This window comes from Ammospiza caudacuta, chromosome 1 (assembly GCF_027887145.1).
Source record: "Ammospiza caudacuta isolate bAmmCau1 chromosome 1, bAmmCau1.pri, whole genome shotgun sequence".
NCBI classification, from domain to species: domain Eukaryota; kingdom Metazoa; phylum Chordata; class Aves; order Passeriformes; family Passerellidae; genus Ammospiza; species Ammospiza caudacuta.
In genome coordinates, this window is record NC_080593.1 from 115754055 (window position 1) to 115776086 (window position 22032).

Consider the following 22032-nt stretch of genomic DNA (forward strand, 5'->3'; position numbering starts at 1 on the left):
CAGTGCCGGTGCCGGTGCCGGGCGGGGGGCGGTGGCAGCGAGGGAAGAGGGATGAGGTCATCCTCTTTCCCGGCGTCAGTCAGCTGGGTGGTGGCGGCGGCGGGTGCGGGCGGAGGCGGGCGGGGAGGCGGGTGCGGTATGCGCTGCTCCGGGCAGCGCAGCCCTGCCTGCTCCCGGCTCGAGCAGAGCGCGGCGGCGGCGGCCCCGGCACCGGCGGCCCCCGCGGAGGCGGCGGCGGGGCGGGCGGGCTGAGCGCGGCTCCCCGCAGACAGGCGGCGCTGCGGACGCGGCCGCCGCGGAGGAGCCGCCCGCGGGCGCGCAGCCCGGCGCGGAGCGGGGACAGGGGACGCGAGGAGCGGCGGGTCCGCGGCGGCGGAGGGCGGGAGGCAGGAGTCAGGAGGCGGAGGAGGAGGAGCAGGAGGAGGCGCGGGATAAAGGAGCGCTCGCTGCTCCCGCTCGCTCTCCAGCGGGGCTGAGGGAGGCATCATGGCCGCGAAGTCGGACGGGCGGCGGAAGATGAAGAAGGGCGGCGAGGTGGCGTTCACGCCGCTGCAGAACTCCGAGCACTCGGGCTCCGTGCAGGCGCTGGCCCCGGGGCTGCCCGCCGGCGCCGGGCCGGGCGGCGGCAGCGACGACGATGAGGCGCCCGGGGGCGGGTGCTGCAGCGGCGGCGGCGGCGGGGACGGCTCGGGCGGCGGCTCCCGGTGCTGCTGCTGCTGCTGCAGCGGCGGCAGAGGAGGAGACGGCGGAGGGGGCGGTGGCGGGGGCTCCCGGGGCTCGGGCGGGGGCTCGTCCTCCTTGTGCCTGCGGCTGGGCAGGGAGCAGCGGCGCTACTCGCTGTGGGACTGCCTCTGGATCCTGGCCGCCCTGGCCGTGTACTTCGCGGACGTGGGCACCGACATCTGGCTCGCGGTCGACTACTACCTGCGGGGCCAGCGCTGGTGGTTCGGGCTCACCCTATTCTTCGTGCTGCTGGGCTCCCTCTCCGTGCAGGTTTTCAGCTTCCGCTGGTTCGCGCACGACTTCAGCACCGAGGACAGCGCCGCCGCCGCCGCCGGGCACTGCCCCGCCGCCGAGAGCAAGCTGCTGGTGAGCAGCGGCTCCGCGGCCGCGGACATCGACGCCGCTCGCCCCAGCACGCCGCAGAGACAGGCGTCCACCGCCAGCAAGGGCAACGCCACCAACAGCAGCAGCAACAGCAGCAACGCCGCGGGCAGCGGCGCCGCCGGTCCCCGCGCTGGCGGCGCCCGGTCCGCGTCCTGCGCCTTCTGCATCTGGCTCCTGCAGTCGCTCGTCCACATCCTGCAGCTGGGGCAGGTCTGGAGGTGAGGAGCAGGGCGAGGGTGGTGCGGGGGCCGGGGCTCGAGCCCCTGGCCAGGGGGAGCACGCCCGGCCGCGGGCGGGACTGAGCCCGGGGAGCGCCCGCCTCGGGGCCCCTCCTGGGGACAGCGCACCCCGGGCCGCCGGGCTGAGCGGGGTCCGCAGGGCTGACCGGGGTCCGCAGGGCTGACCGGGCTCCGCAGTGCTGACCGGGCGCGGGGGGCCGAGGGGAGCCCCGCCGGGTCCCGGCCATCCTGTGCTGCACAGGTGACCGCCCCGGGAGCGCCCGGCTGCCTCCAGCCCGCGCAGCGCCAGGTGCCCAGAACCTCCTGGGTAACCTGCGCCGGACGCTCGGTAAAATTAAGGAACCGGTGGGGAAAGTGGACATAGCCCGGTAACGCACACCTCCGGGTCTCCTCGCACGCGGCCAGCACACCGTTGCCGCCAGCAGGGAACTTCACTGGCAGTGAGGAGTTACTTTCCCGTAACGCCCTGATGCCTGTTTTGAGATTTATGTGTACATATGCTGTGAACAGTCATCTCCTTGCTATGCATATCCATTTTCTATATGCGTGATGTATAAAAGGGATGTCTTCCAAATCAAAGTTTTGAGTAGCAGTTCTCAAAACCATCTGCAAGTGACGTACTGTGCATTATGGAAAGGATGTGCTGAAGTGGGTTGGGAAAGGCACTTGCTGGAAAAGGAGATGACATCATAGTTTTCAAAAGTAAAGTTTTCCTTCAGTTTTAGCAAATTTCTGGGAAAGATTCATATGGAGGCTAAATGCCCTGCAAATACATTTAGCGCTGCCTGAAAAGGGCAGAGTTCAGAAGGTATAGTGTATAAAGAGGTAAAACTTTCACATAAAATTTTGCAAGATAGATGCTGTGTTGAAGAAGGTCATGCAGTAGCGCAAGTGCACTAAAGCAACAGTGGAAAATACCTTTTGCGTTTATTGTCTGAGGATGGAAAGAAATTATGTCATCCTTCTGTTTTGGAAACACTTGGGACTTTTCGCAACTACTTCGTTAGGGAGTTTAATTTGTTGTTCCTGTAAACTTGTAATGCTGGTACTTTTAATATCTGTCTCATTCTTTTGGGCAAAGTCTGTCTTTTACTCTGTCAGCACAGTATCCAGAACAGCTCAGTTCTGCTTGTGGCCCTTAAGCATCAAGGAGTCCAAATGCTGGTAGATAGTTGACCAAAGATCTTGGAATACCCCAACTAAGTACCTTTTGCTTTCCAGAGTATTTGGTTCATTGTGACAAATTGAATTTTCTAAACTTGTGAAACTAACTTAAAGTTACAGGTGTGCTCTTATTAACAATGACATGACTTGAAAGAGAAGAAGAGTTTTGAACAAAAAGTGATGGTTTGTTTCAAATCTTGAATGCTTGTATGCTTTATCTTCTACCCTCTACCTTGTTTAACACAAGTTAAGTTTAGGACTTTCTGAATGTGATGGGTTTTGTGTAATGTTTAGTCCCCACCCTGCAGAGGTAGAAAAGTAAGTACAGTGGCTTAAATTGTACTTAGAAAATCATGTTGATATTCATCCATATAGAAATCAAACAGTGTGGATCATGCTGAGTGATAGAGGAGAGAGTTTGACAAGGTTTGGTGTCATGACTCTGTATTGGAGAACACAAAGAGCAGGGAGGGCTGTGGGTGGAGCAGGGTGGGATCCAATACTGAACAGCACTTCTGTCAGATGAGGTGTCTGGGATTTAGAGATCTCCAGCTGCTTGCTTTTTGATGAAGCACAGTGTCTTTTAACACAAGATTTTCTCCTTGCAAAAGCACCTACTCCTCTATATTTAAAGCTAGATGAGTCTCTTTTGATCATATGTAGCTTTTCCTCATGTTTTATGTGCAGCAGTGTAAGACTACCAGAATATTAAACTGATAAGGCATGTTAGGACATTATTTATGGTTTAGCCTGTTACACTTCTGAAATTTTTTTCAGTGAAACAGAGCCATCAAATTGCCTGTCTGTCAGTAACTTTGTAGTATTTATTTGCAGTTTTCCACAAACTTTAAAATTATATGGTCAGCAGTATGGAATGTTTCATATCAGCACATCATAATTGATTAAAGTGGCTCCATTTTAATTCCCTACATATATTCCTGATTAGGGAGAGCCTTTGGAGACATCTAGAGCTAATAATCAGCCCCAAAGAGAAGAAGTCACATCAAACCCTGAGAAACTCTGTACATAAGCATGGTGTCAGAACTAACATGATCTGTAGAAATTTTCTGGAAACAGTATCTCTAATCAGACACTTAATAGTCCAGAACTTCTACTCTGCAGTGTAACATTGGTACTGCCTTGAGCAAATAGCTCAAGCTGTTTAGGCTGAAAGATGATCTAAAGTGTTTTCCAGTTGCATGTGTTTGGAGATTTAACTCATTCTTTGACACAGCTGAACAGACCCTGCTGCCAGACAGGGGCACATGTGCTGGGATCACCATCCCAACAGCTGACAAAACCTGTTACCCTTTGTTCTGTGCCTCTCATTATGTTTCTTATTAGCTTTCAGATTTTTCCTGGTTTTGTTTCTTTTGCCCCTGGTTAAAGCTCTCCTGTAGCTACACTTAAATTTTTTGTTACTTATTATGCTGAATCTCCCCCAAGTAAAAATGACAGTAATATGTCTCTCATTTCTCTATCAGGGAATGAGGAGAAAGTTTGCTTGTGCCTGATTCTCTAGCTACTAAAATTGGTGATCATTCTGTTTTCATGTGGTTTTTATTGTCTTCTGTCTCCTCTTAAAATTAATTGAATCCTGAGGTCTTCAATTTTCCTTTATTTGTCCCATTGCCAAAGGTTTTGGGGGCAATGGTGGCAGTGGCTTATTTAAGGGAGGCATTCTGAGGAAAGAGCAATAAAACTGACAATCCCAGTGCTCTTAATATCCTTGAATTAAATAAAAAATTTGTAAAAATGTGTTTTTAGTGATTAATTATGTCAGAATGACTTATAACAATTTCAAAGCTTTTCCTCTGAGATTAATTTTTTGTTTACAAACATACTGAAAGCCAGATCATTGAAAATTATTATGTGTTAATTTTAAAAAATTTAAAATGTGCTAATGGGAAATGAATGAGGTCTTTAATGTGGAATGGAACAATTCTAGAAGTAGGCAATCAAAAGTCACTAAAACATTTTTATTCCTTGAGTGTGAAAAAGGGGAACTGCAGGAGCAGCTAAGCTGTCAATAAGCTCTGAATAAAATATTAATATTTTTCTTTTGAAATTGGTGTAACTTTCCTCCCCAAAAACTTTGGAATATCAAATAGCTCCTTTTTAAAGTATATATATATATATATATATATATATATATATATATATGTGTATATATATATATATATATATATATATATATGTATATATATATATATATTTTTTTTTTTTTTTTTTTTTTTGCTTCTGGGGTTTGGCTATTTATGGACTTCCTGATAGCAGTGGCCACCTGTTAAAATTCCAGTGAAGTTTCTGAGGATCTGCTTGCTACAGCAGAGTGCAGGAACTAGGCATTTTTTGGCAGCTAATTTCATGGTGAAATGTGATCACTGGTGAGATTCTGCCTTCAGAAATAGATACAGATGTGTTTCCTTGTCCATACTTCCAGTGTGTTCTGCTTTTCACCAATATTTGGCCATGGAAATCTCTTCTCCCAAGCAGGTGCTGTGAGAGACCTCGCTTATTATTAGTAGACTCTGGGGGGGTACAAGGAGGATACAATACACAGGGTGTTTCTATCCCATTGAAAGGAAAAAAATGAAAGGGAATGCTTTAATTTAGAGTCTGTAATGACCTCTGTAGAGGTATAAGGGCCAGTAGGATTCAGAAAAACTCTTGCCCTTTGAGCCTGGCCTGAGAGTGTGTAACCACTACCCTTGAGCATCCCTTTGATTCACTAAACTCCTCAGGCTTAGCCACGACTTTCAGATTTTGCTGTGGACAGCAGGACTTGGTGACTGGATGTAGGAGATCATAGTGTTCATTTGGCATCGGTGGAGCTGGTTCATTTCCTTAAAAAAAAAATTCTGGCTGAGGTTCCCTTGGTCTGGCAGGATTCAGATAGCCATGCTCCTGAAGCTGGGTAAAGGGATCAGCCAGCCCTGGCAGGAGTGTGGGTTGTGGCAGGTTGGGTGAACAAGAGGAGGAGACTGGAGGACTTGCTGGTGCCTGTCTTGTGGTGTCTGGAGAGCAAGAAGTAGCTGCCTGAGACAGCTCCTGTGCCTTGCAGCAGGGTGGTGTGAGCAGGCTGCCTTGGTGCTCAGAGTGCTTGGGAGTTCCCACAGTGTCTGTCGTTTTGTCTGAAAGGCTCAGTCAAAGTGCCTGAAAGGGAACTGTCAAGTTTCTGTAGCTAACAAGGCCAGAGGAAGGGTGAATCATTGAAAAGATGAGGACTGGAAATTACCCTCTAAAATTATTTCTGGATAGCTGAAGCAATACTGAGATGATTAAGTATATCCCTCTCAACAGAGAGAGGGGGTTTGAGTGAGACTTCCTAGCTCTGTGGGAAACCACCTAGAGAAGGAGGAGGACACACCAAGCTGCCCTCTTGTCCTTCCTGGTGGCATTGTCCAGGACAGGTGTCTGTTCCTAAGTGGAATAATGCTATGGATTGGCTATATCTGTTTGTGTGTAGTACTAAGAAGCCATTATTTTACTCATTCTTCCTGGTTCTTATATGGGAAAAAAAAGGAGTTGTGGCCAGGTTGTAAAGGTGATGTTGGATTCTTAGACCAGGGTGAGTTGTAATTTCTCTGGTGCCCATGTGGAAACGTTTTTCACAGGTCTGGGTCATCTGCCAAAGAAATGTCATTGCTTCATAAGCTTCACTTCTGCACTAACTTGATACTCTTAGAAGTAAAAAAAAAAAAAAAAAAAAAGGTGTCTGCTCTGCATGTAAGAAATCCTGACAACTTCTTCAGGTGCTCACCATTGTGCATGACTGATGCCCTAAACTGGAAGTCCCAGCAAAGTAGCTCAAGTTAAGAAAAACATCATTCTTAGCTCAACTCCAAACTTAAATAGGTTCATTTCTTTTCACACTTTTGATCTACATAGTAGTTTTTGACACTTTTGTTCAGTAGCAATGTAGGAGTAGTTATATGGTCAATAATTCCAGCTGCCATTGGACTTCACACTAAGATGTGATAATATCTCAATCTGACACCAGTTTTTCTCACTGTTTTGAAATCTGCCAGATAATTTGTCATATGGAGTCCAAATTTATGAATCATAACCATTTCCTAGACAAGATTATTGCATATCCTCCCCATCTGTCTCTTAGTGTAGCGAAATGCTGCCACTCAGCAATGCCATTTTTCTTTTATTGAGTTACTGCGGTGCTTGAGTTAAAGTCCTACTGACTAACTATTTTGCTTGCTGTGTCTTTAGGTCTCAGGAAAGGTTATGGGCTGTCAGAAACAGGAAATAAAGTTGTGTGTTTTTCCCCTCAGCAGGATTAGAAGGGCAGCCCACCCTGTAAGTGGCCTGACCACATTTAAACTTTTGATAATATATTCATCAGAATAAATATTCAAAATTTTTGAGTCTTTTCATTCCCTTTTTTTTTTCTTTATTTTTTGTTCTCTTTTCTGAAGATAGTGGTATGCAGATGAAGTCTGTGCCTTTCATATTTTTTTTGAAACACAGGAGTAAAGCTTTACTATGTTCTTAAGAATCTCTTACAAGTCTGCATACAAATCAGATTTGGTATTCAGTTTATTCTAATAACTTTAGCTATGTGTAAAAGATGCTGATGTACTTTAGAAGAAAGATACTGTACTTTAATAATTAACAAGTGTTCTCTCTGCAGAGAATATTTATCAGTTACATAAGTTTTCAGATTTTCAAAGGACTGCTTAAGCACTGATTTCTGATCACACAACTGGCTTAGTAGGAAAACTAATATTTTATGCACAGAATGCTTTCTAGAAACTTATATATGGGAAGAATTTCTATTTGCCTTTTTCCAAGAGTGGAAAATTGATAAGATTACAGGGGTTTGTGTTTTAGAGGATTTCGTATCACCATATACATATATTATTTTAGAGTCCTCCGGTGCTGTGAACAAATGATTATATGTATGTACCATGATTTGAAAGAAATGCATCACATCATTTCTAAATGTTTTCACATTTGTTTCTAAATGTTATAACCTTGCAGAAAGTTCTTGCAACCAGATGAGGGTTTTTTTTGTTATTGTTAAAATTTCTGTTACCTACATCAGAAAAAGTATGTCTCTCTGAAAGGTCAGTTTGCATGTCTGCATCTCTTGTGGGAAAGCAAGTATAACACCACAGCATAATCTGTAGCCTCAGTTGTCCTCCTTCATTCATCAGGTCATTTACATCACAGTTTAACTTGTTCAGAAGTCTATTCTCCTTGTCAGCTGGCTTAGTTGTTAATATTTGTCCATAAGAACTGACTTGGCCACAAAGATGCAAAAGCTCTAATAAAGCTAAAAATTAAATCAATTCTTCTGTCACTTGGTGTTACCTTATTCTTCTGTCTCTCTGGTCCAATTAAGTAGCTTCTAATGTATAGCAGATAAATCACAGCAGTGACTTACATTTTCAGTAAACAGGTTGTTTGGGAGGAATTTGTCAGGCACAGAGAAAATCAATAGCTCTTTTGCTTGCACTTCAAGAAAAATTTTTTGTTTGCTAAAGTATATTTACAAAGTGGTGCCTTTTCTGTCAATTTTTGCACAGCTGTCAGTTGTATGCATTGTGTCAAGTGGACATGGGTGGGGAAGGGGCAAACAGGCTATAAAAAGAACTGCTTTGATTTACTTGATTTTAAAAATGAAAGGAGGCTGGTATTGAAGAGCACATGAAGGAGCATGTAGAAAAGGAGGAAGGTTCTGAAAAGGCATGGGAATATCAGCCAATACTCCTAACTATGTACCTAACTCCAGTTTGTTTCCTTTCAGCCACTGACCAAAGAGGAATTGTTTGAGTAATTTCCTCAGTGACTGCTTGAGAAACTGTAGAAGCAGGCAGGCAAACAGAAGAGTTGTATGTCTGGGAAAATTCACAGTAAAAATATTAGATACACGGAGAAAATGCTAGATAAACTCTCACTGCACTGAGTAGTCATCTGAACAATGATAAATAAAAATGTGAGATACCAGTCTGGCATAAGCTGACAGGAAAGAGAGTACTCTAAAACATCTTTTCATAAATTTTAGAATTAAAAAATAATAGGTCTTGGGTACATATTTTTCCAAGAGATTTTACCTGAATTTTCTGACAACCATAACATGAATTATCATCTCCCCGTGGGCTCTGGTTGCTGAAGTGGTTTCTTATCACTCTCCTTCTCATTCTATTTCCCTGCCTGAATGGCTGAAATGAGTTATAATGTACTTTTTCCCCCAAGATAAAATAATTGCTGTATTATGTTATTATTTTCATTACCTTTCCTTTGACAACAAGCCTGTGCTGCTCAGTGTGTTCATGGTAAAACCTTGTGTGGTGAGCTGTATAAATCTGTTTGATTGGCAGGGGTAATCAGTGGGGGTGGTTAATGTTATCAGTCACAAGTGATTTGATGTCACGAGTTGGAGCACATGGAGTGAGACTGTTTTGTGGGGTGTTTTCAAAGGAATTTTAGCAGGTAATGATATGACAGGGAGAGTATCTACTTTTTGTTCTTCTAAAGTTGGAAGGTGTGACTTAGATGAGACTAATGTACCAAGGATGGCGCCAGCTGCTTTAGAGAAGGATGCAGATGTTTTATGGTGAATAAAAAGGGAATTAACCTACAGATGGATGGACAGTTTTCCTCATCTCTGTCAGCTGTTATACTTCAGATTAATTTCTGCCCTTAAAAAATGAAAGTTAACATTGCCACCGTTTCAACATTACTCGCTTTTATGGGATGTTTTCATGTAAACATCTGATCTGTTCTAGGATCCTGCCAACTTCTTTGAGTGATGCTTTCCCATGGATAGTACATAGGGTCAGTAGATTACTTCCTGTAGGACCAAGGAAAGTACCTTTAAATATCAAGCATCAGACTTCAGCTCTCTGTAGAGAGATCTATATATGCATAGAAAGCAATGAAAGCCACTATGCTGATATTTTCACATTTTAATAGTGGCTTGTGTGGAATGATAAGCTTTGTCATTATAAATGTGTGTGGGCTTTTATCTAAAGGAAGGGCATGGATGCAGTTGTGTCTTTTCTTATTATTCTTCAACCCTAACCTTTATAGTCTCGCTTTATATGGAAATATTTCTGCGAGACAGATCTATAATAGGACTTTGCTCTGAAAGCAGAATTTAGATGTTCTTCAGGCATATAGACCTGAAAATATGACCTAGAAAATTTGGCCTAACAGCCTTGCGAGGAAAGCTTTTTTACTGTGAGAGTGGCAGAGCACTGGAGCAAGCTGCCCAAAAAGTTTGTAGTCTCCTTCTCTCTGTAGATATTAAAAAAATGCCTGAATATGATCCTGTGCAACTTGCTCTGTGAACTTGATTCAGCAGAGGACTTGGACTGAATGGTCTCCAGAGGTCCCTTCATGCCCCAAACATTGTTATTCTGTGATTCTGTATGAACTTGAGGAACTTGAATATAATGGACCATAATGTTCAACTTGAAAGCTGCCTAGAGGCTTGTATTTCTGCCTGCTAGCTGTGTCCAGAAATTCCCCAGCACACACAGCCTGAGTTCCTCCTCATTTGAGCCCATTGCAAACCAGAGGCTAGGCTGCAGTGGCACTGAAATCCCTTAGTGGATCCAGTTGGCAAGCATTGTTTAAATCTGCTTTATGAGCAATGACAAGCTTATATCCCCAACAAATATTGCAGACTCAGCCTTGTCTTATAGTACTGGAGAAATGTCCCTTGTGATTAGAGTATTTGCTCAGGTTTTAGGAGATTTCAGTCCACTGCCCTTTCCAGCTGTGAGGGGTCAGTTCTTGTCTCCCTGATTGGTTTCTGCACTGATGCTTAGGCAAGACTGGATGGGGACATTTACTGCCCTTCCTGCCAGAGTTGTGACATAACTCTGACAGAGAAATGTCATGTTTGTGAGGATAGAGGAAGACCTAATAGGGCTTTGCAATGAGACCAAAAAGAGGTTTCCCTGTCTTTCTTCATTACAGTTTAATGAATTTTTTTCTACCTTTTTGCACTCTTTAACCTTCTCTCTTTCTCTTACCCTAAAAGTATTTCTGTTAACAAACATTCATGCTTCATGTATAGTATAACCACAAAGAGCACCATAATACAGACGTCCATGAAAATGCCTGCTTAAGCTTGTAGGAGTAGCTCCAGATGAACTGAATTAGCTGAAGGATTGGTTTATTAATTTTTTTCATTAACCTTTCTTTGTCATATGTAATCAAACTTAGAAAAAGAGATAGAAGAAAGCTGTTTTTGATGTATGCATCTGTAGGGGGATAGAATATAAGTAAATAAAGGTAGTATAGAAAGTAATCTTTGGGGGGGGTGGGGTAAGAGTTGCAACTGAGCCAATTATTAAGGATTGGGAGCAGGCCTGATGTTAACAGGCCACAGCTGTAGCCAATCAGAAGAGTGTTATAAAAAGTGGGTAGGTTGGTTGAGGGGGACTGGAGTCAGTTGCTGCTGTGAGGACAAGGCAGAGTCAGTGCCTAGAGGAGCTGCCTACAAGAAACGTCTAGGGGGTATGGAACTCTAGCAATATGGAATCTTTGCAATGAAATGACCATAGAACTCTTGCATTATAATGACAACATGCACCCAGTAGTTGTTCTACATTTTTCTCTGCCATTTCTCGCAAAAGTGAATGAAATAAGAATTTTAAAACTGCTATTTAAAAATTATTCAGTTCTTGATTCTTGCTCTGAGTTGATTCCCTGATACCATTTTTGTAGTTGATTTTCAGCAGAAGTTTTGTGGCTGAAATAAAACCCAATCTTCATGTCCCAGCTTCTTATTTCCCAACTCACCTCAAGCTCCACAGCAAGTGGAGCCCAGCTTTTCAGTATGCATATTTTTGTTTTTCTTTTGGTTGCTTTTAGTCTATGTTTCAGAAATTAAGAACTGCATCTCCCTTTTACTTCAATTGGAGTGGAGCCTTTTATATTATTTTTTCTTAAAAGAGAAGGATCTTTAAAGGCTCAGTTTGGGTAGTCAAAAGCAGAGCATACTTCTGAAGATGTTATTCTTTAGTTATCTAGTACATATTTGCAATCTAGTATATGGATATTATGAAGCCTTATTTTTGTAATATACTTTGAGATAATCAGATGGAAAATTATCTAGGTAGAAACAATTCAAAATCAATTATCATTTCAATGTGTCTGTCAAAACAGGTTTTAAGTTAAATATGTTGAAAACATGAGCATCTTTCTTTAATGGACAGTATTGAGCTATTAAAGTAAGATTTTAATATTTTGAAGATTTCTTTCCACAAGGCTTTATGCTTGTTACACCCAGAATACACTATATAACTTTAAAAAAGTTCTGTCCTTCACCCCATTTCCTTCACACACTATTGCTGCTTCAGGTTAGTTCATCCCCTCATCTTTTGAGCTGTTTTCCTTATTTGCTAGTTTGCTTTTTAAGCTGGATCCAGCATGCTGTGGGAAACTGTCCTAAGGGTTAGGGATTTTTCCAAACAAAGTGGAGGAGCTAGAATCAACTTCAACCTGAAGCTTCCAAGCACCAGTCACTTCAGCTTCAGAAACAATGACATAAGTGGGTGATAGCAGACAAATAGGCTGAGGATAGAACATCACCTGTAGTATTGGTGGAAACTGGACTCAATGCTGAATTATTGAAAAAAAAAACATAAATGCAAACAGAGTTCACAGAATATTAAATGGGTAAGTAAAGATTGGGTACTTAAAGAGGATTTACCCAAGTGAAGCCAAATACAGTGCAGAGGATAATTAATGTGGAGGGGAGAACTCAATAATAACGACTTTGAACTTTTACACTAGTGTGTTAATGCATGTGTCAAAAGGAGGGATTGCATTTACATTCAACAACCATTTGTTAGCAATTTTTACCACACAGGCAAATTAAGAACTCATGATAACATTGTATGAAAATTACCTATCTGAACTAAGGGCTCTGTTTAGTCCTTAAGTATGTTATTCATTATTTTTTTTTCTTTGCCTAAAAAAGAAAATTTTGGACATGTACATTTTTCTATAACCTGTCTTCATTCTCTTTGGGTCACTTCTGTGGAAGAGCTACTCCATTAATAATCCAATTGGGTTAGAGAATTAATTAGTTATTGGGAGTGTTCTCTTCATAGTTGGATTAAATCAAGAGAGCTTCTGAGAAAACTAGCATAGAGTGCAAAATAACTCAGTTCCTGAGTTTGTCTCATAAGAGGCTTGCTTACTCAGCCCCTGATGGTTGGTTTGGAGAAGCAGAACATAAAATCCCAGGAACTGTGAAGGCTGTAGTTGAAATGGACCTGTTCCCTTGTCAGTTTGTACCTGTTACTCCTGTGCTGTCTGGTAGACTGTGAATTTTGGCTTGTTTTGTGAGTTTATGGATGCTTTGCGCTCATCAGTGAAAAAAGGATAGCTCCTTTAGAGAGGGAATGCTGCTCTCCTGACCAAACTGGGAATTGGGCCATTGAAGGTTCTTCAAGTGGGACTTGCCTGAGACAGCCCAGAGCAAGTCTTTAATCTTTGTGTGTCCTCTGCTCTTCCAGCAGAGCTAATTAACAGCCTCCACCCATGTTGAAAAGGTGGCAAGCTGGAAGAGGGTTCTCCTGTTCCTATAAAAACAGCAGGAGGATGATGTTACGTGCAGGTTTGGGGATACTTCTGAAATAGAAGCAATGAAGAGTTGCTACTACTTCTAGTGGTTTAAGTGCATGTTTAAGATAGAGGAGTATTTTTGAGCCTTTCCTTATTCATTCCCAAATCAATTTCAGACCTAGACTCAGTCCTTTTTCTTGAATCTAGCTCTTGTTACACTGCCACATCTTTATAACAGACTAAGAACTCACAAGGGAGTCATCCCATTCTCTGCTAAGAGCCAGAATTTTTCTACAGGTCTATCTTTTATTAGAACAGGTGTGTGAATACCATACTGTGTCAGAATTCATGTTAATAGGTTGTTATCAGTAATTATGTTGTTTTACAAATGGGAGAGATATAAAATAACAACAAAAAAAAGAAATTATACTTTCATATCTTTCTGATTGGCTTTCTTGAAGTGCAGAAAGTATTGGATGGAAAGAATATTTTGAAAAATGTTGACTGTCACCATAATTAAGTATATTGCAGTAATGACATGAAAAATTTTCCTAATGCATTCTATAGGTGCGAAATAGAGGCACATTACATGAAAAAAACCTCATAAAATTTCAAGTTTTTAATGTAATGCTATGTCTTAAAGGATTTTAAATATCCTCAAAATGGTTCATTGAGCTTTGAAACAATCGGCATTTACATAATCAGTGTGTATTAACACAGGATATTTTCAATACCTCAGCAAAATCTATACCCCTAGTTTTTAATTTTATGCCAGCACCTAAGGAGAAAATATGGCCAACAGCTTTATTTGACAGCTAGCACTAAAAGAGGAGTCAAACTTAAAAGGACACTGTACATACCCATCATCATAAGAAAAACCTTACAAGTATTCTTTTGAAGTTCACTTATGAATTCAGTTTGACTGTGTTAATGACTTGTACTGATTTCTTCAGCTTGAGCTTTATGAGTGCAAATACTTATGGAAGGTGTATTTTAAGCCTGAGTGCCAGAATATTAATCAAAACCTTAATTACATATTCAGTAGTAACATTCACAATTCATATGGGTCTTACTTAATTTCATTACTCATCCAATCAAGGATCAGAAGCAATGACATATGATTTAAATAGCAAATTGTTTTGGATATTTCTAATTAGTAGGAACAAAGGATTGGTTATCAAAGAAATTAACTTTGGCACCTTGAAAACTAAGAATAACCTTGAAATAAGAATAAACTCAACATTCAAATCTGTTCTGAAAATTTACTAAATGCTTTCATGCATGCTTACTGTATATAAACTATTTGCAAGTAAATAACAGAAATATGTCTTCTAATGGCATTTCATAAATCATCCTTTGGAGAATTCTTCATGAATAGCAACCTCAATAGATATGGAGAAGACAGCAGGATTTATGCTCATTTCAAGCAATTGTTTTGGGTATAAATATTGCCACTGTGACTCAGGAATGCATCTTATTTTGATACTACATCTTTGAGCAATGAAATTCTAATTTGGCCACAATGGAGAATGTCTCACACTGGATTTATCTTACTATGTGGGAGTCTGTCACTGCTTCATCTGTGCTTTCAATTCCCCATCCTCAAAAACCTGTGAAGTCTTTCAAGGGGACAAGGCTTTGAAAAGTCTGTCTGCAAACTTGAAGGACCAGTGGGAGAACTGGGTCCTTCTCTCTGTCCTGCTGTCACTCCATGCTCTGTTAAGTGTCATTCATCTGCACTACAAGCCAAAGCTCTCTGATTCTGTGATCTACCACTCACAATGCCAGGATGCCAGGCGAAGTTTTCTCTGTGGCTCCCTCGAAGCCATACTGGATTCTAAAAGCAAGGAAGCACAAGGCCATGGGAATAGTTAGGAATGATATTAATTGCCATCATTGAATGTGTATGTACCTGGGATTTGTTGCCAGCAATTTCCTTACACAGGCTGTCCCACTTTTAAAAACTTTTTTAATTTTTTTTTTTTTTTATATATGAACATCATTTTTGCCTATAGACTTCACAAAGTGAAGAAATTCATGATGTAATAAGATAGAATTTCAGAACCGTCGGTTGTAGAAGTATCTTCTTTAATTTCCTTTTTCTCTTGGCAAGTATTTTTATCATATTCAAGCATTAGCTCTTAGAGAGAAATAATGTTCACTTCAAAAACCACTTCCTCCTCAATAAATAATTCATAATCATAGATTGTTCATGAGAAATTATCAACACGGTAGTAGTAATTTAATATACCAAGCAATCACACTCACTTTAGCCTACATATGATTTAAATAGAAAATGACAGTTTAGGGTCTCCATTTGCCCCATAGCATGTTGGGATCAAACTTGGCAAGTGGTTGCAGTGTTCTCATGTCTTCTGAAGAGTGAATGAAAGTTGCATAATTCAGAGAGGATTTCTTAATTACATGCTAAATCAGAGTTTGCTTGCTTGTGTTCTGAATCCAAATTGTAGCCCAGGACCAGCTTTAAAGCATGTGAATATTTTCTCTGAACCTTGTTAACTAGCAGCTCACAAACTTGTCACTTTTCTTTTACTTGCTATTATTTTGAGGCAGTGTTTCAGTGTATTAGTTACCTTTGATTTATGCCATGGGTGAAAGGCTGGACCTACCCTTCCTGAACTGTCTGACACATGGGATCCATCAGCAGAGGACAATGTGCTTTCTGGAAGTTTTACTTCCTTTGCTTTTTCAAAGAGTCAGTTGTATTTTTTTCCCTTCCATTCCCACTAACCCAACACTGCTGAGTGTTAGCTACTGGTTGAGCAAGATTTGTTTTTCTCACAGTCATAAATAACTGTGGTGAAAAAGAGACAAATCCCTTCTCACTCTAGTGCTTTTGCCTGTTGATAGGAAAATGTAAAATTGGGAGTTTATCAATGGCATACATTTAATGTACTACTAGAACTGTCATATCTGAACTCAGATTGGGACTTCTCTTTTCATACATTGCTTTTTCTATAATGGCTCAAATGTATTCACACTGGTTTGTCACAAATTTGGCATAAATTTTCTTCTGTTTTGGCTGAATGACAGTAAGCACTCCTACAAAGGTTTAGGGCTATAATAATTTAAACCATAGCAATTTATCTTCTATCTTTGGAAGGGGGTTTGTATGGAAGGCAAAGGATGCCTACAACCAAGAAATGTTAAGTACTGTGCTTAATTTTATGCATTTGTCCTTTATGTTCTCTACAGTCTGTATTTTCTAGAAAGCCCTTTTTTATGTAGCCTTCTATCTATGAGAGTGTTTATGCCAAAGATGTATAATGAAATCACACCTAGAGACCTGTAATTGTCTTAGTGAAAAGAGGCAGTCCAGGACTGTATTTCTCCAGGAAAATTGCAGGTTGAAACTGAGACTGAGGAGTAACATGTTTCCCCATGTTGCTGTGAAGAAAATAATTGCCCTTCAAACTTCTACAGTATTCTCCAATTCTTCTGACTGATAAGGTGAAAAGATAGCCAAGATTTCTCTCACAGCCTGTTTGCCTACAAGGAAGGCTATAGCTGAGCAATTCCTTCTCCAAAGTTCCACTATAGTCTGAATAGATTTAGGAATGGTTTAAGGGGAGCCATACCATCTTCATAAAAATCACTCTTTCCTGGAGGCAAGGTAATAGCACAGGTTTTGGCTCATTGCTGTGAATGGGAATGTAATGCTGGTTTTGTTATTTAACTTCCTGGTTAACCTGGCCTTTCATCAGAACTGCACCAGAGATTTTAATTTTGGAAACAGTTTGCTGATCATATGGCATGCATGGAAGGAGCAAGGAACATTAGGTCAGTGACATGTAGAAGTAAGGAGTATTAGGTCAGTGGTGGATGTGTTTCTACTTTGATTTAAAGTGTCTTTAAGATGTTCAGAGATTTCCTTTATGTTCCAGTGGGATAAGAGATTGTATGCGTGATGGAGCACTGGTATTCAGCACATAACTCAGGAGGCTACTAGGGATGTGTTTTGCAGCATCAGCTCTTATTGTGCAGCTGGATGAAGAGGCATCTAAAGATGTATTCTTCTTGTCTGACTTAAAAGTTGGTCTCAGGTTGGTGCTGACAAATCTGGAAGAAGGACTTCAAACATTTATATGTATATGTACAAAATAGGTGTGAAAGGAGGAAAACGGGAAATGAGGATAGAACAGTGGATCTAGAGTTGTTAGCAAGAATTTGGTTGACAAAGAAAACTCTAAGGTTTTCTTAACCTTAAAAACGTGTCAATGGTACATGGCTCCTAGGATGCTACTTGCTCTGTTCAGTGGCTGAAGGTTGTCCCCAAGGAAAAAGGTGAAATGTGGATACAGACCCATCAAAAACCTGTGCAAGAAAAGAGAAGTGGAAACACCTGTGCAGGACTTGAATTATGTGAATTCATGACTGGAAATATGGACTAGTGTGTTGTGTGCTACCAAGAAAAGGGAACTGAAATTAGTGACATGCTGGTATTCTACTGAGTATTAATGACATGATGACTTGAAAGAGTGGGATATACGTGTTTAAAAAGTAATTTTTAGAAGGTCTGAAAAGGTGGTTTACCTGGCCTAGCACTGGGCTGCTGGAGTAGTGTTGTGGAAAGGGAAAGGTAGGCATTCCAGCAATCTGTGAAAATGTTACCCATTGTGGGGGATTTAAACTGCTTGACTGCATACTGGAGAGCACAACACATTATAACCATCATAGATGTTTTCATGTGGAGTCTTCATCAAGTATCAAATGTATTAGGATGTGTCACAGTGTTCTGTTTTTGATGGGGACAGTTTCGAACTTTTAGAATTTCTCAGTAAGGAATGAAGAGACTAATATGGAAGACTGGTAACATTGAATAAACTTCAACAGCATGATGACAGATAACTTAATTTTATGTTTCTTGAATAAATAAAGTTGCTACTTTGTAGTAGCAACTACAAATAGAACAAACTAAAGTTGTAGTTTGTTCTGTTTTGTTTTGTTCTCCCCAAAAGAGCAAAATTTCATAACTGAGGCAATTGGCTAGTAAGAGAAATTTGCTCCTGCAAATATATAAAGAAATTATAAATTTGTTTGAAATTGATTATGCTAACAGGGAATCTGAACATCAAAAAAAGAGAAAAAATTGTAAGGTGTAGCTTTTAAAGTGTGTATTTGCAAAACCATTGGTAATCTCCAAATAATGGCTTGCCACCTTGCCTCCTTTCCTTCCCAGTTGTTTAAGCAGCACTGAGGCTCAGAGGTCAAGAGGTTTGAAAATAAAAGTGAGATTTTTCCAAAACCAAGCTGATCTGGCCTTTACAGAAAAAAAAAAGCCAAATAGTAAAACACTCTTCGGCTATGTAATAGGGACAGAAAAAGGAAGAAAGCTGCTATTTTATAAGAAGGGATATTAAAGATAATCTAGATAAACTTGATGATTTCCCTTAATTTTCAGTAAAGACAATTCTATTATCATAGTGGTAAAGGGAAGGCAGATAGTGTATATGATGATAGTAAAACAGAAATAACCACAACTGCTGTGAAAGCAACAGTAAATGAGGTTTTCTTAGAAAAATCAAAGGGAATTAATAATTCTAATTCCAGAATACTGAAAGAGCTGGTGAATTGCATCTGTGTTTTAAATCTTTTAATATATATGTGGCACTGTAAGACTGGAGAAGAGCTACATATTTAAGAAGCTGAGAAAATTATTCATCAGATATCCATCTATGAGTAAGTGATGCTGTAAGTGTCCTTTCCTTTGAAAACTTTAAAAGTTAAAGGACAAGGGGGGAATAAATAAAGTGTAACAGGGTTTACTAAAGATTGGCACTGCCACACTGGGCAGGGAACTTTCCCAGTACTTTACTGAATTCTATAGGGAAAAGAAGTGCGCTGCATGGTTTCTGTATGGCAAGGAAAATTTTGTAATGCACCCTGGAAGTTTTCAGTAGAGCTGGACAAGAAGGGGAATAGCAAGAGACAGTAAAGTATGAAAGGCACTAATTCATGGCAGGTGTGTTTAAATACAACCAATGGAGCTGAATGTTGAGGGGCACTGTGTGGCCACAGCCATGGCTTCACTGGGTGACCCAAAGCTCATGCACACTGACAGTTTATATGCCTGCTGTTAGCCTCTTCCTTCTCAGCCTCTCATCCAGGAGACATATGTTTAAATCATTGCAGTGCCATTCTGCCAGAATTTCCAAACTATAGCTCTTTTTGTTTTCAAAATTCTGAATTTTATATCAGATAGGAGTTTGCATTTCACAGCCTAGTCTGAGCATATTGGGATTTTGTTTATTCTCCAGGCATGATCTGAACAGATAAAAAAAATTGCTGGTAGAAATACAGTCAAAGCTAATTGAGTCTTTCTACAGTTTAATTTTGCTCCACAGAGATGTATTGTCACATGCTATGAAATCAGGGGGTTTAAAAACTTCAGAGTCAATGATTTAAGCTCCCGTAAAACATCTTCTCAAATAGGATTCCAGCTTGTGTATTTGTGGCATACCCTGAGACCACATTTAAACTGGAGTTTTCCATATGTTGTGGCATGCCAGAAAACCTTGCTTAAGCTTTGCTATGACAATATATCCACAGGACCAAGTTTTTTCAAAAGGTAGAATATTCAGTTTAGATATCTAGTCTTGGTGAGGGTTTACTGGTTGCTCATCCCCTGAGAACATTCAAGTGTTTATTTCTGTGTCTGCAAAGTCACGGAGGAAATGCTGTCACTGAAGAAATGCTGTCACTGAAGACTGAGTGTTGGGATCCAACGTGTTGGCATAAACTACTCCAAACAAAAGCTAGCCTGGGTGTTTTACTTGACTGTGTGCCTTGTGCTGTGAAACACAGCCTGCTTGGGGTTTCAGGGTACTTTCATCAGTTCCTGTGCTTGTGAGTTTTGTGTGTGTAGAGTTTCTAGTATCCTTAAATTAAAATGTGGAAATAATGCCATGTTACAGTGGAAATGTCTTTAATTTTAATTTCAATACTTTGGGGCATTCTTACCTACTGCTACAGACCAAGCATGACAGCCAGAGAATGAGACTAAATGAGAAAATAATGGTATTGCATCACTGGGCCAGAATATATATTCCTTGTCTACAATTGTATATGTTGAAATGGTTTGTTTAGACTGTTTTCTGTAGTGTTTGTTGACTGGTTCACACTAGAGTTTTTTTAACTTCAGATGTGGATGTGTCTCCTTTCCTTTGTGTTATGTAAATCCACGTACTAGGTGATTCAGAAACTGAGTAAATCTGAAAAAGATGCTTCTATCTGAGCCTAGAATGCCTTCTCTCTTGTGCAGAATGCCACAGCCCTCAGTAATTAGGTAGTACTTTACAGAGTGTCAAACCAGTTTAAAGCACAAAAGGTGAGTGGGCACAGTACCCTGCACGTTGGTCTGCAGGCAGAGGCACCCCTGCTGTAGGCTCCACAGGAAATCCCCAGAGGCTTAATATGTCTGTGACCCTTTTAACCAGCCTACTGACTCCAGCTCAGAAATTCACAAAGCATGTAGTGTCTTAGTCAACCTAGGGGAAAAAAAAAAAAATATATATATATATGTAGAATCAGGCCATTAAGTTTTATCGTAAGGTTGCTAATAATAGCTGCAAAAGGGATTACTCAATCACTGAGAGCAGTAGAACAGTGAAACTTTTTTTATCCAAAGAGTTGGGATTTTTGTTTGACGAGTAATGCTCCAGCAGCCCTCACAGTGAGGAGAGGTGTACAAAGCTCTGGTCCTGCAAACACCATGCCACCTGTGCTAAGCAGACACCTAAGCAGATGAAGAACCTGGCCTGTGCTTACTGAACTCAGACAAATTCAGCAAATTCAGTCATGTGAGCGAGACAGAGATTACTAAATAAATCAAGTGTTAAGTGTGTGCAATGTGAAAAAAAGTTGGGGCTTACATTGCTTCTTTTTCTGTTTGGCTTTTTCTTCCTTTTAGGAAGGCAACTATCATTCATTCAGATACAGAAAAATATTGTTGGACCAAAAGACTTGGCTCATGAGTAGACATGAGGCACCTTGGGTGGCAGGATAGTTTGCCCTGCTAAACCATCCAGACTTGTACAGTCTGCTGATAGTCTGTATTTATATATTTCTTGATCTTAAAACTAACTTAGAAACTTTTAGAAGTCAACAAAACTTATTCCAGTTGTGCTTTATACAAGTGAAATTTTTGCTGAAAAACAGGACACATTTTCAATAGTGAGATTAGCTAGACTGTGAAATATCACCCCTCAGGGAAGTCGTAGGAGACCAGTTGCACGGATCATTTAAATGCAATTAGAAAAACCAGCAGAGGATGGAGCCAGGCAATTCCCCCTCCCCGCCCTCCTTTGCTTCCTCCCCAAATAAGTTTGAAAAATGTCATTTGGGGAAATATAATGGAGTCAGGTTGAATTTAGCAAGTAGTTTTGGCTGAGAAGGAACAAATTTAAAGATCTTTTATTCCAGTAATTTTGTGAAAGTGTCTGCACATTAGGGAGGAAAGTTTCATGCTAAAAAATGCAACTTGTCATTTTGAAATTTAGTGCTTTCATTTATGAATTGGGTCATACTTGTTCCAGGTTGATGCAAGAGTACATAATTATATTTCTTTTCCTGTTTCTTTCCTTCCCCAACATGAGATTTTAATTAAAAACTTTTTTTTTTTTTTGTTATCTCATACAGACAATGAATCTGTTACTTGCACAGTTCTAGAAAGTGTCATGAAAAGTCAGTTTCAGGCTGATAGAAGGGCAGACATTGTGTCTTTTCCTGGGAGATCTCTTTGGTTTAGAGCCTGTGATTTACAGGTTGAGTTGGCTGTCTCAGCTTAAGTAATGCCTTTAGTAGCTTTCAAGTTTGATTTTTCTGAAAATCTGGTGATGTGTATCAACAACTTCAGTTTCAGTATGAGGTACATTTTTGCATTCCTTCTCAGAGTTAGGGTTTAAATATCTCAAATTTGGTGCTTAAATTTAAAGCAGTTCTAAATAGAAGTAAAACT

The 22032-nt window shown here is 40.8% G+C and overlaps 1 protein-coding gene across 1 annotated transcript in view; it reads left to right on the forward strand.

Moving 5' to 3' along the window:
• Window positions 1–486: 486 nt before the first annotated feature.
• XKR4 (XK related 4) overlaps window positions 487–22032 on the forward strand; it is a 212242-nt gene continuing 190696 nt past the window's right edge. The window contains exon 1 of the mRNA XM_058817766.1: window positions 487–1325. Within this exon, the coding sequence (XP_058673749.1) occupies window positions 487–1325 (839 nt within the window). The remainder of the gene's footprint in view (window positions 1326–22032) is intronic.